The sequence below is a fragment of the Seriola dumerili genome, unplaced genomic scaffold (genome assembly GCF_002260705.1).
Source record: "Seriola dumerili isolate Sdu_G_001 unplaced genomic scaffold, Sdu_1.0 BDQW01000105.1, whole genome shotgun sequence".
Classification (NCBI taxonomy): domain Eukaryota; kingdom Metazoa; phylum Chordata; class Actinopteri; order Carangiformes; family Carangidae; genus Seriola; species Seriola dumerili.
The window spans coordinates 173,729-188,849 of NW_019174360.1; the positions used below are offsets into that span (position 1 = coordinate 173,729).

Below are 15,121 nucleotides of genomic sequence, written 5' to 3' on the forward strand. Positions count from 1 at the left end.
AACAGGAATTTTGCTTTTTGCTGCTGTTGTTGAAAAACCACAAACCTGCAATCTTTAATGTTTTATTGTCTGCAGTTGACAGTTTTCACACTGAGTGGATTTTACGACCCGTGAGGCCTCCTGAAAGCTCGTTGGATTACTTCTAAAAAACACACAGGCGTCTTGATTCCTGAAATACTCCCTGTTTGTAGATGCATGGTTTTGGTTCAACAGCAGTGTTTTGCTAAATTACAAAGTGAAATGAACCAATTAGCTCGGCCTCCGGCATGCCAGCCCAGCCATCCTGCCAAAACGAATGACAGATGTCCCCTGCTGTTATTCCACAACAGCTCCTATACATCCTCTTCTTAAATTACTTCCCATAAATATACACAAGACAAGAGCGAGGAAGGAAGGATTAAACACACTTCTCCTGTTTTACCATTTGAAGCGAACAACAGAAAAGCTAACCTGCTACAGGGGCTGAATCCTAACTCTCTCTCCCTACAGTACTTCTAGACTTTTGTTTTGGAGTTACAGTACAAATGCAGACACCTACGTTGGATTTGGGAGAATGACGGAGGCTCAGAGGAGGTGTGGTGACGGCCAGGAAAACGACCACGAGCCACCAGCAAAACGCTGCTCGATCTGTGGCTATTGCTGGAAAGTTGCTTCTTCTTCTCAAAGATTACAGTTGGCTTATTGAGTCGTGAAAATGGCTTGTGAATTTTCGGAAACATACAGGCAATTACATTTCTCAAGATTAGCTAACACTTTGTATGACTACCATTAATATGTGTGTGTGACTTTTATATTTATGGCAATAAATGTTCATATATGCTCGTATGTACAACTGAAAGCATCAATTAGCACTTTGTGTTCTCATAAAAATGGTTGTAAATGGAGCACGAGTGTATTAAAAATTCATTACAAACGCCTTAAAAATGTGCTATTAATATTAGGGTAATATACATTTGACCATGGATGTCTGCGTTAAATCTAAATGCAATTCATCCAATATTTATCAATATATTTCAGTCTGGAACAAAGTGCAATCCCCAGAGCGCTGCCGCTAGTTCTGCTAAAAGTCTGAAGAAGAAACAGACGCTTGAAATATTCTGGGATTTAAAAATTTCAGATTGACAGATTGAATACTTGCAGCACCTGCAGCTTCGGGTTTGAAATATAAACCAGTGAAAGAGACTTTAAAACATTTGGCTGTGTGGTAGTCATATCAAGTGTCAGCAACAAGGCCAACATTCCTGCTTTCTGTCTCATCTCTGAATCTACGTTTGAGTTAAGACTCATCCCCGCACTCACATCCTCCTGCGACCTGGCTGTCCAAAGAAAGCAAAGAAAGAAACACCCAGGCGGAGGTAAAGAGTATAAACACGTCTGCAACCGATCGCTCTTTTAAATTACATGTACATCTAACACGTACAATTAACCAACAGACAAAGACCTGTAGAGCACTGAGGCGCTTCTCGACATGCTCTCTAGGTGCTTTGGCAAATACCTTTTAAACCAAATACAAAAAAAAAAAACTAAACAAAACAAAAACAAAAAGACAAAATTAAAAAAAAAAAAATGCTATTCATGAGGCAACATTGGTTGTTAAGGCTCTACTGTGGCTGTGCTTGCTTAGTATCTATTGACGGGTAATAACTGCATACTGTCAGGTGTGAGTAGAATGAATGGGGGGGGGAGGGGGGGAGGCACTATGTGGAGTCTTCGGGCTCTGACTTGATGATCTTCTTCTCTGCGTTGCTGGTCGCCCGCTGCGACGTCCCGTTTTCTGAAGACAAAGATAAAACACGGTATCATCAGCAAAGAGGTTTATAATTCAAAATAAAGCCTTTGAACAAACCTACAAAGTCGTAACCGTAGAACTAATTCAGTGCAGTAGATTGTCTTGTCCTTGATCACTGACCTGTTGCTGGTGTTTTGGTCTCGTCTGTGTTGTTGTTGTTGTTGTTGTTGTTGTGGTTGCTATTGTGATGACGCTTCAGTTCATTGGCTAGCTGCTTGCCCAATGGGAGGTCGCCTTCCTGCATGCTTTGACTAACCACCCGCAAGTTGATCGGACGTTCGTCTGGAAAACAGGGAACAAAATCGTTGTTGTTTTGATTTGATTCCTTTGTTTATGATCTGTCGCTCAAAAACATCGAAATATTTGTTGAATTTGTTGAAATGTGGTTGAAACACCAAGAAGAAAATTAAAAACTTCCACATTTTTTCTGTTTTTCTTTGTTAAACTTGATTTGTAAATACTTACTATAAAAATCGAGAAAGCCTGTCAAATATTATACATTATAGATATATATATAATAAAATCCCTTCAGCTCTTCCTGTCCTGTCATATAAATCATTGAATGCTAAATAAATATGAAATCAAACTGCCATGGACTAGAGCAAATCCAGCTGGGAAAAAAGCAAACATCAGCCCAGATGTTCGTCTTTGTTTTACATGTTCAATATTCCCAGTGGTTACAAAGCATGTGTGTCAGTGCGAGTTAAGCTGCTGATCCCTCGTGTTTGCCTTTTATTCCTTTGGAGAGAAAGAAAGAAACAGAGAGAGAGAAGATTTAACTGTATTTTCTGAACCACTAGACTCCTCTTTGCTTAATACTGACACACAGTTAATCTGCATTTCACAGGTTGTTCCTGAGTATTATGTTCAGTCTTATCCTGGTTCCTCTACTCATCAGCATCTTTTACTTTTACTTTCATTTGAGTCTGTACATTCTTATTTCATTGTCTGTCATCATACTTTTTGTTTTCCTATGACCCAGGGTCAAAGGCAAACAGAATACGATGCTTCATATTCACATTTTCTAGCTGTTTCTGTGGATTTTATTAGTCCAGATTAATTGTTTTGACTATGAAATGCGGCAGTGGAAAATACAAGTTATAATATCCACCCATCTTAAGTTGCTGTAATTGCTTGTTTTATTCAACTGTCCAAAATCCAAATAAATTCAGTTTAAAGTCGTATGTGTTGGACCAACGATTATTCTCATTACCTACTAATCTAATTGATAACATGTCAGAAAATAACAAAATAAAAGCCTGTTATAATTTCCCACAGCTCCAAGTGGCATCTACAAAAACGACTTTCAAAGTAGTTGCCAATAACTTTCTGTCATTCGATTGATTGGTTGATTGTGACAGTATGTTTAAACGTATTGTACAGGAGCAATTTTCACCCAGAATGTGTCGTTAATTCACAACTGCAAACAGGTGTGAGGACTTTTCGATGAGGCCGACTCACGCAGAGTTTGATTTTAAAGAGACTATAAAAGAGGAGAAAGAGAGAAAGGGATGAATAAGGGTTAAGAAAGACGTAGAGGCAGTGAAAGGAAATAAACTAGTGTGTGGAAGGAGAGAAGTTTGGACCAACAGCAGACGTGAATAAGAAGAAATGACAAATGACAGAGAAAAGGGGACAAGAGGAAGGAAAGCAGAGAAGAAGAAGAGGGGGAGGAGAGAGAGAGAGAGAGAGCGAGAGGTAGAGAGAGAGAGACGCCCCCCTCTGGGCAACTGGCTGGAGGTAAACAGGCGTGGGCGTGATAATTACAGGTGCATTGTGGCATTTGTGGGAACAGCGTTATAATGAGCTGTCGGGAGTGGGTGAGGGAGGCAAAGGATGAAAATGAGATGAGGCCTGGAGGAGAAGTAAGATCCTGAATAATGATGTGTCTTGATTTTTCTCTCTCTTCTCCTCCATACCCCCCTCGGTGTTTGAGAGGTGGAGATGAAAAAATGGAAATGAAAAAAAAAAAAGTGACAGCTGCCAGGGCTGGGTGTGGAAAGCCTGCACCTATAGGTGTTGCTTCCCTCCACAGACACATCGTACACATCCTGTGGCATTTATGACATGAAATAAATCTCTTCAAATTAACTCTCCAAAACAGATCAAGTCAAATTAGCCTCAGATTCAGTATAAAGACCAATCGAGGGCAACTACTTGGCTGCAGACTGTACATGCAGCTGGGTGTCTTCCCCTGATTGGACACAGGAGGCAGCAGTGAGCCAACCACGACTTTGCAAAGCAGCATTTAAAAAAAAACACAAAAGGTGAGATGTCTTTATGATTCACGTAGAGGTTGAAGACCACGTCTAACTAAGAGTGTCAGATCTCTGTGAAGCTTCACACCTGCTTTGTCTTTTCTGTTTCTGCCTTGTTGAAGCTACAGGTGCTAAGTAGCTGTTGAGCTAAGCTAAGGACGTTTACATCCACACGGCTGCGGAGGTATTGCAAGTGGGTCGAAATAATAAATGAAAATATAAATAAAGTTTGAACATATTTTGAGATGAAATGATCTTCTAAAACATTAAGAGATGTTTAAATTTAGATTTGACGGAGTCGTTGTGTTTGGAAGATTCAGATTCTCGGGTCTCTGGGCTTGTTTCTCACCTTGGTTGTCTCTGCTGGCGTCGGCGGCGGCTCCGTTAGTGTTCTGGGCGTCGTTGAGGTACTTTAAAGCGGCGGGGGGGATCCTCCAGTCCAGAGCCTGGAGTCGCTCCTGAACGGCGGCGTCCTGCAGGATCTCCATCTGCCTCGCCAGCAGACGCTCCAGCTGCATCTGACGGATACACGGACAAACTGAAGTCAGAATCATCGGCTGAGCTCTGTGATGTCATGATTGCGAGTGACGTCGGTCAACTGCAGGCTGTTAGTTTCACTTCACATCCATTTGAAATGAGGTGGAGTGACAGTAAACAGGATGTTAATGAGCAGAGAGACGGCTGCTGATGAGAGACAGATACTTTGGCGAGGAAGAGGTCGACATCATGTTAGAAAACAAAAGACATAATGATCTGCACTCACGATTTATTTCAGCTTTAAATGGTTTGACATTCACCCACTGATCTTACATGACAGCAAATGTAATTATTGATCAGTAGGATTAAATTGAACGGGAGTTACCGCTAAAAATATGTGTTCCCCATGAACTGTGAACTTTATCATTATATCATCAAGTAAATATACTGTCAATCACAGTACGTTTTAAACTGTAAACTTTACTTTAATTCTAATTATTAGAAATAATAATTACTGTCTAAATAAAAATGGAAAAAGATTTTAAACTTAGGAGACAAAAATAGAAAAAATAAGAAACATCTACCTAGAAACACTGTATTTATTATCATTATTATTATTATGAGTTATAATTCTACATCATGTTGCCCCACCCTATTTTAATTCATGTTAACTCTTTTATTATTACTTTTATTTATAACTTTATGAATATATATTAATGTACCGATATAAATGCAAAGCTCTTGTAACTGTTATTTTGAGAAAGTGCGACTACATCCGTCACTATAACGACAGCTGTTACAGCCACAACTGCACTTGAGACTAAATGTATTATTGGAAATGACTGTAATAATCTGATCCAGGCAGTCAGCGAGCATTAACACGGAGGACGAGTGACAAACAGCTGACACCTCGGTTTCATCCAAACAGCAGCTGAAACCAGCAGTGATGTGAGGTTATTGTCAGTCTGCACGTCACTGTCACTTTAAATTATTATGGGATGTTCAGAAGGCCGGCGGTGTGAATGCAGCCATGAAATCTCTTCTCCCTCTGAATGCGATTTCTGGAAATCACATCAAAATGACAAGTGGAACTGCAGCCGCACAAACACACGCAGACAATACATGAGACAGGACACATGTTCAACACGCATGGAGACGTGAAACACGCACACAGCTCACATGGATGTGTTTTCTGGGTAATGAGTTATCATAAAGCTCTCCTCCTACACTCCGGCTCTAATTAGGAACAAGCCAGAGCGGCAGCATGGAAACCAATAACGACCATTACTGGGATCAAACTGGATCCTGCTGCCACAAACATCTGCTGATGCGGACATCTGTCGCCATATATATCTGCTGCTGAGGACCCTGTCCACCCGACAGCTGAGGTGTTTGAGCATCACAGAAACACTGTGTTCACCTTTGATTTTCATATTTCTGTGTTAAAATATTAAAATTACATTAAAACAATGACATTTGATGCTAAAAAGAAGCTAAAAAATGAGTGAGAAATGAGCAAAGTCTATCTGCTGAGCTCCATTTTTAAATCCTGTCAAGCAAAACTAAAATAATTTGTGGAAAACAACCCTAAAAATATAACATGGCTGTTTGAGAACGTTACATTTTGTAGGATTTCTTAAAAACGTACAAAATTTCAGTGAAATTTGGTGAAAGAAACATGAAACATGTTTTTTGGTGCATATCCGAGGATTGGTTTTGTCTTCGAGGATTTCTTTACACTGCAGCACTTCGTATGAACAACTGCACTTATTGATAAAGATGACAATAGTCTGTGTTTGTTGTTATTGTCAAAAACAACCTTCAGTAATTCCCTCAAACTGCTGCTCACTGTAGTTTTTATCAAACAGGAGAAATAGCACATTTGTTGGGGACTATCTTCAGCAGTGGAGTAATACACATTTCTGTGGAGATTAAAACTGTCTTGATGAGCCCTTTAACCAGCAGGGACCCTTTAAAACATTTGCAAAATGTCCTCATGTTTTGTCATGTTGATATTTCCGGTGTGTCGTCTCTGAGGAGAAGCAGGTGTCAATTATCTCTTTACACTTTCCTCCCTGATGACGACCCCGAGAGGTGGAAACTGGTCCGTGTCTGAACTAATGTGACCATGAAATAAAAAGCTTTGATTACGTCTCTCCTCTCTTTGCTTTAAGAAAATCTGAGGGACGTTTGTTTTTCACTTTTATCTTTGTAGTTTGTTTATTTCTTGCACATTTATTGATCTGTCTATTCGTCAGTTACGTGTCCGTCGCAGCTCAGACCGGCAGATATCAGCAGCACCTTGTTCCAGAGGACGGACATGCGTCCTGGATGACCTTCAAACACTGAGAGGAACCAGAGACTCTCACTTTAAAACAGCAGCAGTTTTCTACTGCACTCGTCTGCTCACCTGCAGATTTCGCCCGACCGTTTCCTCTCCTTTCAACTTGGCGCAGGCCAGCTGCTCCCTCAGCATCTCCTGCCTCATGTGGATGGCCTGCAGCGCCTCCTGGATGTCGAAGAAGTTCTCCTGAAGGCGTCGAGAAGACAGAGGGTCAGAGACGCTTATTATTTCACACTTAAGATGAAGTAGGACATGTCTTCAGAGCTGGTGTGGAAACGGTTAAACGACCACAGGAGGAGTTAACTTTCTGTCTGTCTGTCTAAAAATAATCCTTATTATAGTTGAGATAATTCCTATTACCTATTGGTTGTCTCTTCCCCTCCCTATATTTTAGCTTCATAAAACAACAATGTGAGATAAGGGACGTATGTATAATGAATTTCCTTTGATGGTTTCTGGAGGAAACTCCCTTCAGGAGCTCAGAGTCGTGTCGTTGAGCAGGTGTCGGTTCATCTGCAGCTCTTCCTGCGCAGTTCGCAGCCGCCACATGTTTCCCATCATCATCGCCTCACAAACTGAGAGGAACCATTCAGAGCTCCAAGACAACTCTCAGCCCGAGAGAGCGTCAGGAGATTCGCTTTGTACTCTGTCCGCTGTTAAACACTTGACTGAGTGAAAGAGCCACAACTAGAGACTGATGCTCTTTAGATTCCACATTTATTAGAGTCTGTATCATAGTCAATGTGTAGGGTGAATGCTGCATTACGCTCAGGTTACACGTCTCGTTCTATTATTTGTCGTAAAGTGTGCAGTTATACGGTCGTAGTTTTTTTTTTTTACGACAGGGGATTTGCCGTAAAGCAGTTTGGTGATTTAGGAAAAGAGTTTGGATCGTTGTGAGTTTCCGACCGTGTTAAACGTGACGGATTCAGCGCTACGAGAACGGACCAGGCCGAGGTGTAGAGCCACATCACTCCCACCGTGAGACCTGTTTCCATTATCCACCTGCACGTTCTCTCACGTGCTGAACGTCACCGCTGCACATCTGGAACCTCACCTCTGTTTTTATCCTTTTGGGGGACGGCTCGTCTCTGTCTCCACAGCGAGACCTGCAGAGAAACAGCAGGAGATGAACTTCATTCCCTTCACACACACAACAGCTACTGCAACACGTTGAGCGGGGTCTGCAGAGGAAGGCAGACGGAGCTCTTACTTGCTGGTGCGGTAGGTGTATTTGTAGGTGACCTCTCTGGAAATCTGCCGGGCGAGTCCGAACAGCTCGTCCCGACGTGTCAGCAGAGCCATGTCCCTCATACAGAGCTGAGCCGCCGCCTCGTTCACCGTCAGCTGCACACACACCACACACATGAGTCAGGTTAGTTCAGGAGAAACACAGACACATAAAGCTCAAGGATCCAGAGGACACACGGATATTCATCAACCTCGTGCAGAGTCAGGTGTTTGCCGTCCCTCCTCTTGGAGTCAAAGCGTCCGTAGATGGCGCTGTATTTACGGATCTCCTCCTCCCTCCGCGGGTCATCGTCGCTCATTTCGAAGATGTGTCCGATCATCTTGGCGAGCTTTTTGTTGTTCTTCAGCTGCTCTTTGACCTCGGTCAGATCTGTCTTAGGGAGTCCAGGCGCCATCCGGTCCACGCACTCCAGGACGGACTGGACAGCCGCAGCATCCAGAGCCTCCAGAGCGTCTCTGGGTGAGGACGGGGAGCCGAGGTCTGACGGGGACAGGCTGTGCTCGCTGTCGTTGCTGTGGCCCGACCAGAACCGCGCCTCGCTGCCGCCCTGCAGGGGCGACCCGGCCGACACTTTGTCCCGCGCCACGTCCAGCTTCCCTGGATCTGAGCAGGCGGCTGCGACGGCCTTGGGCATCTTGACGCTGGCGGTGTTGGCTCGGTCCTGAGCGCTGAGCAGCGTGGGCGAGCCCTCGGGCAGCTTGTAGACGGGGATGCTGCAGACGGGCAGCGAGGTGAGCGGCTGGTTGAAGATGGCCGGGTTGGTGACCCAGTCGCGCAGCGCCTTCTGCAGGCGGCGCACGTGCAGCGGCTTGCTGGCCATGCCGACGAGGGCCATGATCTCCAGGAACTCCTCCTCGCCGGCCTCGCACAGCTGCTGCACGTCGTCGCCGCCCTGCTGGATGAACGCCTCGTAGTAGTAGAGCAGGTTTGCTCGCTGCAGGATCCTGTAGAGCTGCAGCTCACCCAGGGTTCTCGGCAACACCGCCGCCATACCTGAGGAGGCACACACACACACACACACACACACACACACACACACACACACACACACGGTAATGAGATGTGAGTAAAAACAGACACTTGGGAAATGAGCTGATTTACTTTCTTGTTCTCACTCTATCTGGATTTCGTTACCTTCAGACTGAGCCATGCTAACTGTTTCCGCCTGTTTCCAGTCTTTATGCTAAGCTAAGCTAACCCAACACTGGCTGTGAAGTGTCCCTGACTGTAATATGTGTTTGCTCTTTAAAATCTCTAAATCATGTGTCCGAGGTTGAAATGTCAGATAAGTCATTTGCTGTCTGCTGAGCAACGCTCCGCTCTGGCTGACACCATCATGTGACTTCTTCAGAAGTTATCACAGTTTATCACAGAGATAACACACAGAAACTGACTGAACCTGAAAAGTAAAGATGTCACAGTCACAAGACGTCTAAGTTTTGCCTGGTATTTGTTAATTAGCTGCCAAAAAAAAAAAAAAAGGTATAATTTAAAATGACAAATGTGAACCTGCTCTCTTGGTTAGTTACAGCTGATTTATGGAATTATCACTGGAAACTGAAGGAGACACGTTTCTACAAAAAAAAAGAAAATCATACATGAATTATATTTGTACTGTGCACACTCTTCCTGGCAGGTGCAGGGTTTCAGGTTATCAGGCCTCGACAGGTGCGTGTAAAAGGTTAAATTTGACTTTTCGCCACGAGTGCTGAGCGTTTTTAGCTCGACTGGCTCCTGTAGGACGTTCAGGTCTTTTGCTTTTTCTCCTGTTTGGTTAATCTACGCCTGTTCAGGTGTGGAATAAACACAGAGAATGAGACTCTGCAGATGCATGAATTAAAAACTACAAAACTGCCTCTTACAGCACTAATTCAGTCGATCTCACACTTGAAGAGCGTTGATCTACAACTGAGGAAAGACTTTCCTCGCAGTGCTTTAATGTCTTGTTCTGCTTGAACGCACTCTGTGATAAAACTGTATTTTTAATCGACCCGCCGTCACTTTGTTTCTACAGGTATGAGATTCCACGTTTGCAGAAGAGTGTGAATAAAGTTTTTCTGGCTGGGATGTGCGGCTGTTTGCTTCCCCGACAGCCCGTCACTTCGGTATTTATCTTCGAAAGCGACGGCGTCGCTCACTCTGCCTACAATCTCAAAAGCAGAGAAACATTCAGATCTGTGCCAAACTCTTGTCACTCGCCACCTTAAACTGAGAGAGAGAGCAACAGTGGAGATCTGAGAGAGGCTTGTTCCTGACTGTTCCTATGTGCATGTGAGGCCCTGCGGAAGCCCAGCTAACAGAGGAGTGGCAGTCAGCAGGCCCGGGTTGCTGGGAGGACCACATGCCTCTCTCCACCCCTGCAGGATGTGTAGGTGGTGGGCTCGCCTCGCCCAGAATAGGCCCAGAGAGCCTCAGCCCAGGGAGCCAGGCAGGCCTCGACTCAGCCTGAGTGAGTCGGGAAAACGACAGCGAGAGAAGACAGAAGTGATTCAACACCTTTAGTTTCTAACACTGCTGCTACGACGGCTGCTCCTGCTGCTGCTGATTCATGACCTGTCTTTATGTTTACGCTGAAATCTCCACAAAGCAGACCAGCGGCTAAAAGTCAGCTGCCTGTAGATCCATTTAGCGAAGCTCTGGGTCAAAGCGATGACACAGACGAGGCGGCGGCTTCGTCTCCAAATGGAGGTCAGTGTGACACATCAGTGAGGCAAAGGTCACCTCCGCACCAGCTTCTTTCATCTGTCTCCATCAAAACTCCATGCACACCTGGGTTGATCAACGACTATCTACTCAAAGTTAAACAACAATCCTTTAGTTGGTGTTTTCCACTCGATCGGATCGTTGTTCATATCTAAAATATCCAAAAACACTCGTTCCATCTGCATAAAGTCGAGCAGAGGAAACACAGCGACTTAAAACATTCTCGTTTTTAGCTTTTATCTTACACAATCTTTTTCTTGCTGCTTCTTTTTTTCAGCTACAAACTATTCAGTGAGGTGATAGAAATTCTCCCAATCAACCAAATGTGTTTCTGAAATAGAAACCGAGGTTATATTCTGTGTGGAGAGGGAGGTTGGGAGGATATGTGTAAATACAGTCAGACAAACACCAACGAAACACGTACGCCGCAACATCACATCCAGGCAAGACATATAAACGGAATATTTAAAGCTCCATATTTTCTTCTTCTGTGTTTTATTTGAAGCTGAATAAGAAGATGTATGTGTAGTTTAAGAACATCTCAGTGTTGGGGGGGGGGGGGGCTGACACAGCAAAGTCACTGTCTTACAACAGAGGAAGTTCATCAAGTTCATCACATGCACCAGAACGCCCCGACTCAAAGGAAGTGACCATTCATACTCATTTCAGACTCAACTCATGGCACTGGGGAAGAAGAAGAAATGATGAACTCCAGTTTATCACACATCAATCAACATCTCCTGAGAACATTTTCACTCATCTCTTTCCCAGTTGGAGTTACACACACACACACACACACACACACAACAACACCTATCATGATTTACCCTGTGAATCATGTGCAGCCACATTAAACTACAGCAGCAACTGCGCCATTTATAACATTCACTCAGGGTTCAACAAACCGACCAATCAGAGAGCGACTGGACGAGAAGAAAACACTGGACTCATAAATACAACAATGGCGTCTATACATGACGGAGGCCACGCTGCGGACGAACGAGAAAGAGTCTGCGCTTGTGGTTTACGCCTGGGAAGTCTTCAGTGACACCGTATTAATGCTCGTGCTGCTGAGCTTTTTAAAATGCACTGATTTCACAGCTGTTCTGCAGGTAACCGGATGTGACAGCTTCACCTGCTGCCCTTTTGTCTGACTGCTCCCATGCTGAGGGGACATACGCCTGTGGACCCCGGGGAAGACCGGCGACCACGTTCATGTTATTTAATGTTTGATTGTATAACACGAACCGAAGCCACATACCTCAGCATCCACAGCCTGAACTTGTCTTCTCTTTTAAAAAAAAAATACGCAAAACTCAACAATACAACAAACACAAACGCCGGGTCCAAATTAAATCCTGGATCTGGAGTCCAGCTGTTGATCGAGTTTGTCCAAAGTGGCGACGTCTGAAGACAAAAAGGTCCACGCTCAGAGGAGGTTGGAAGGTCAGCCATCACCGAGAGCGGATACGAACACACACACAGTCACTGAGGTAGTTTGAGGTGAGACGCTCTGTTTCCAGATAACACTCTAGATTTCTACACGTCTTTCCCAAGAAGTTCTTCAGAGCCACTCATGCTGCTGCTGCTGCTGCTGCTGCTGCTGCGTGTTTCATGCAGTAAACTTGTATTGATGAAAGATGTTTACTCTCACACTCTCAGCAGACCTGAAATAAAGCCGTGATGCTTCCTATGAACACACACGTCATCTGTTGTGAAAGTCCTCCTGTCATCATTTCTGGATCAGACCTGCTGCATTTAATTAAACACGTGGCGGAAAACACACTGAGCGCACTGTGAACAAACGGACATGATAAGATACGGAGCCTGGAAAGAGACATATCAGGCGAGGAGGTGAAAAGTGCAAAAAGATTAACGCTTGTGATAAAAGTATAAAGTTAAAAATGAAAACTTGTAGTTTTTATTCCCGCCTGCAGGTTTCTGCAGCGTCTTCAGACGACTGTGTGGGAGTCACTTGTTCATCTACGATCGTTTCCAGCATTTAAGGAAAGATCTCTATCACCACAACCTCAGGTTTGTCAGATCGATTTCACGAACGCTTCAGCCTCGAGAGGCGTTCAGGGAACGAGGTCCCGGTGCGATCCTCCGAGGTCGGAAAAAACAGCCTCCTCACATGAGAAAAGGTGCGAGAGGAGGAGGTTTCAGAGGCTGTTGGACGATCTGAGCGACGCTCTAAGATTTTATCCGACTATCTAACAAAACCGACACTGATTCGGTTCAAGACTTTCTACAGAGAGAATCTGAAAGATCCGTGTGTTCACCTGGCGATATTTAAATTCAAGCAATTAGTTGATTAACCAGTAACTATTCTGATCAGTTCATCCTTACAGTAACTATTCCTCCACTTGTAGAGGATTCAATCTGACTCTGTGTAACAGGTAAGTTGTACCTGAGCAGCAAAATAATCCTGCAGCTTTAAAAGCACCTCACTGTTTCTGTCTTCATTAACACTCTCACTGATATCTAACGCCCAGCCATCTTACCCCAGTTTTAACACAGCAGACGTGTGTGTGTGTGTGTGTGTGTGTGTGTGTGTGTGTGTGTGTGTGTGACCGGGGTGTAATAGGCGGCAGTGAATGGCAGGCTCTAATTGAAGTCCTGCTTTACAAAGCGAGTTTAGCGAGTTCAGCTTTTGACCTGGAGAAGTAAGGCGTGCACTTGCACAATGGCACCACACACACACACACACACACACACACACACACAGAGTGAAATCTAAAGGCTGGTGTGTAGTTTTCCAGGTGAAATGCCACGCAGCAGACCGTGGTTATCTGTGCCCTTCCTCAGAAACCTGAGGAACACTTTGATTTCACTCTGATTCAAGAGGAATTTTCCAGTTTCTCAATGCAGAACCATGTTGTTGTAATCATCACTATGACCTTATCCTTATGTGAGTGAGTGTGTGTGAGTGTGTGTGAGTGTGTGTGTGATGTGTCCACAGTCCTCAGAAGTCTTTAAACATCACATTTAGTACAATTATGGAGTGAAAATAAATTTACAGCAGCTAAAGAAACGAGCAGCAAGCGACACACACACACAAGTGAAAAATCATGTGACAATTCTTGTAATGTTCCTATAGAAACTTCTCTGTGGTGAGTTTACGATGACACTGTCTCCCTTCACACCTCTAATATTCATATAATACACATGTCTGATGCCCAGCAGGGACAGTACTTGTGCTTTCAGACACTTACAGCCTCAGTAAAGAGGTCTGAGCTGTTTCTGTCTCCTTGTAATTTTCCTTTAAGGTATTTCTTTTAAAATCTCTAATAGCTTCGAATGGAGACTTATACTCTGTGTGTGCTGCTCAGGAGCAAGTTTCCAATCACACCGTCGCCCTCCACACCTCTAATACTCATATAATATTCACTTATCATGCACAGGACTGACTATAGTTGTGTTGTAAGGTATTTTTTTTATCTCTTATATTCTGTCTGTGCAGCTCAGGAGCAAGTTAACAATGTCACTGTCTCCTTTTATTGCATTTAACACCTATAATATTCATATAATGTACATTTACCATGCACAGCAGTGACTGTTATTGTGCACGTCTCGTAGTATTTCTATAGTATCTTTGAGCCATCTTTAAGTGCCTCTAATATTTTCATCTCTTATAATAAATCCATACAGTTCAGACAGATCCTTACTGTGTGTGTAGGTGATAGTTTTTCTCTGGCTGCGATGTTCCCACGGGGAGTTTTAGCGCCTAAACGGGGAGTTTAAATGCTCCTCAGTGTTATTTGAAATCGTTTCCTGTGGTGTTCCTGTGTTAGCTGGAGATATCTGCAGAAACGAGCCTGTGCGGAGGGTAAAAGCAGCAGCAGCAGCAGCAGGTAACGTGCAGCATTAAATCCGTGTCTAATGGAGCCTACCTGGTGAGTTTCTGGCCCCCTTCGGTCCGCCCTGGTCTGGTTCCTCTTCTTCTCTTTCTCCTCCTTCTGCTTCGTCTTCCTCTTCCTCGCTGTTTATCAACACAAACCCTGCGTGTCAATTTGTGCAGCAAAAAAAAAAAAAAAAAGGAAAAAAAAAAAAAGGAAGAAGAAGAAGAAAGCCCGAAAAGAAGAGATCCCACAGCGAGAGCGAGGCGCGTAAAATTCAAAATGTGAAATCAAGTGAAGAAACTGAAGGATTATTTCCCAGAGAGCGACACTCCGCTCCTCTCTCCTCTCTCTCCGGAAACTTTTTCTTTCTGCTGCCGCTGAGAGAAAAGACAGAAACCAGCGCAGAGAGTCAGTGAAGAGCCGCTGACCTTCGTGCGTCTTTCTCCTCCGAGTGCG

General features: G+C 44.1%; 1 protein-coding gene across 1 annotated transcript; it reads right to left on the reverse strand.

The window, feature by feature from the left end:
* Positions 1–1,697: 1,697 nt before the first annotated feature.
* nab1 (NGFI-A binding protein 1) lies at positions 1,698–14,796 on the reverse strand. Its single transcript, XM_022746531.1, has 8 exons — positions 14,717–14,796; positions 8,311–9,113; positions 8,082–8,215; positions 7,926–7,977; positions 6,935–7,054; positions 4,397–4,565; positions 1,910–2,071; positions 1,698–1,774 (listed from the first exon to the last, which is right to left on the reverse strand). The coding sequence occupies exons 2-8, from the start codon at positions 9,109–9,111 to the stop codon at positions 1,698–1,700; spliced, it is 1,515 nt and encodes a 504-aa protein (XP_022602252.1). The 5' UTR covers positions 9,112–9,113; positions 14,717–14,796.
* Between the last annotated feature and the right edge of the window lie 325 nt (positions 14,797–15,121).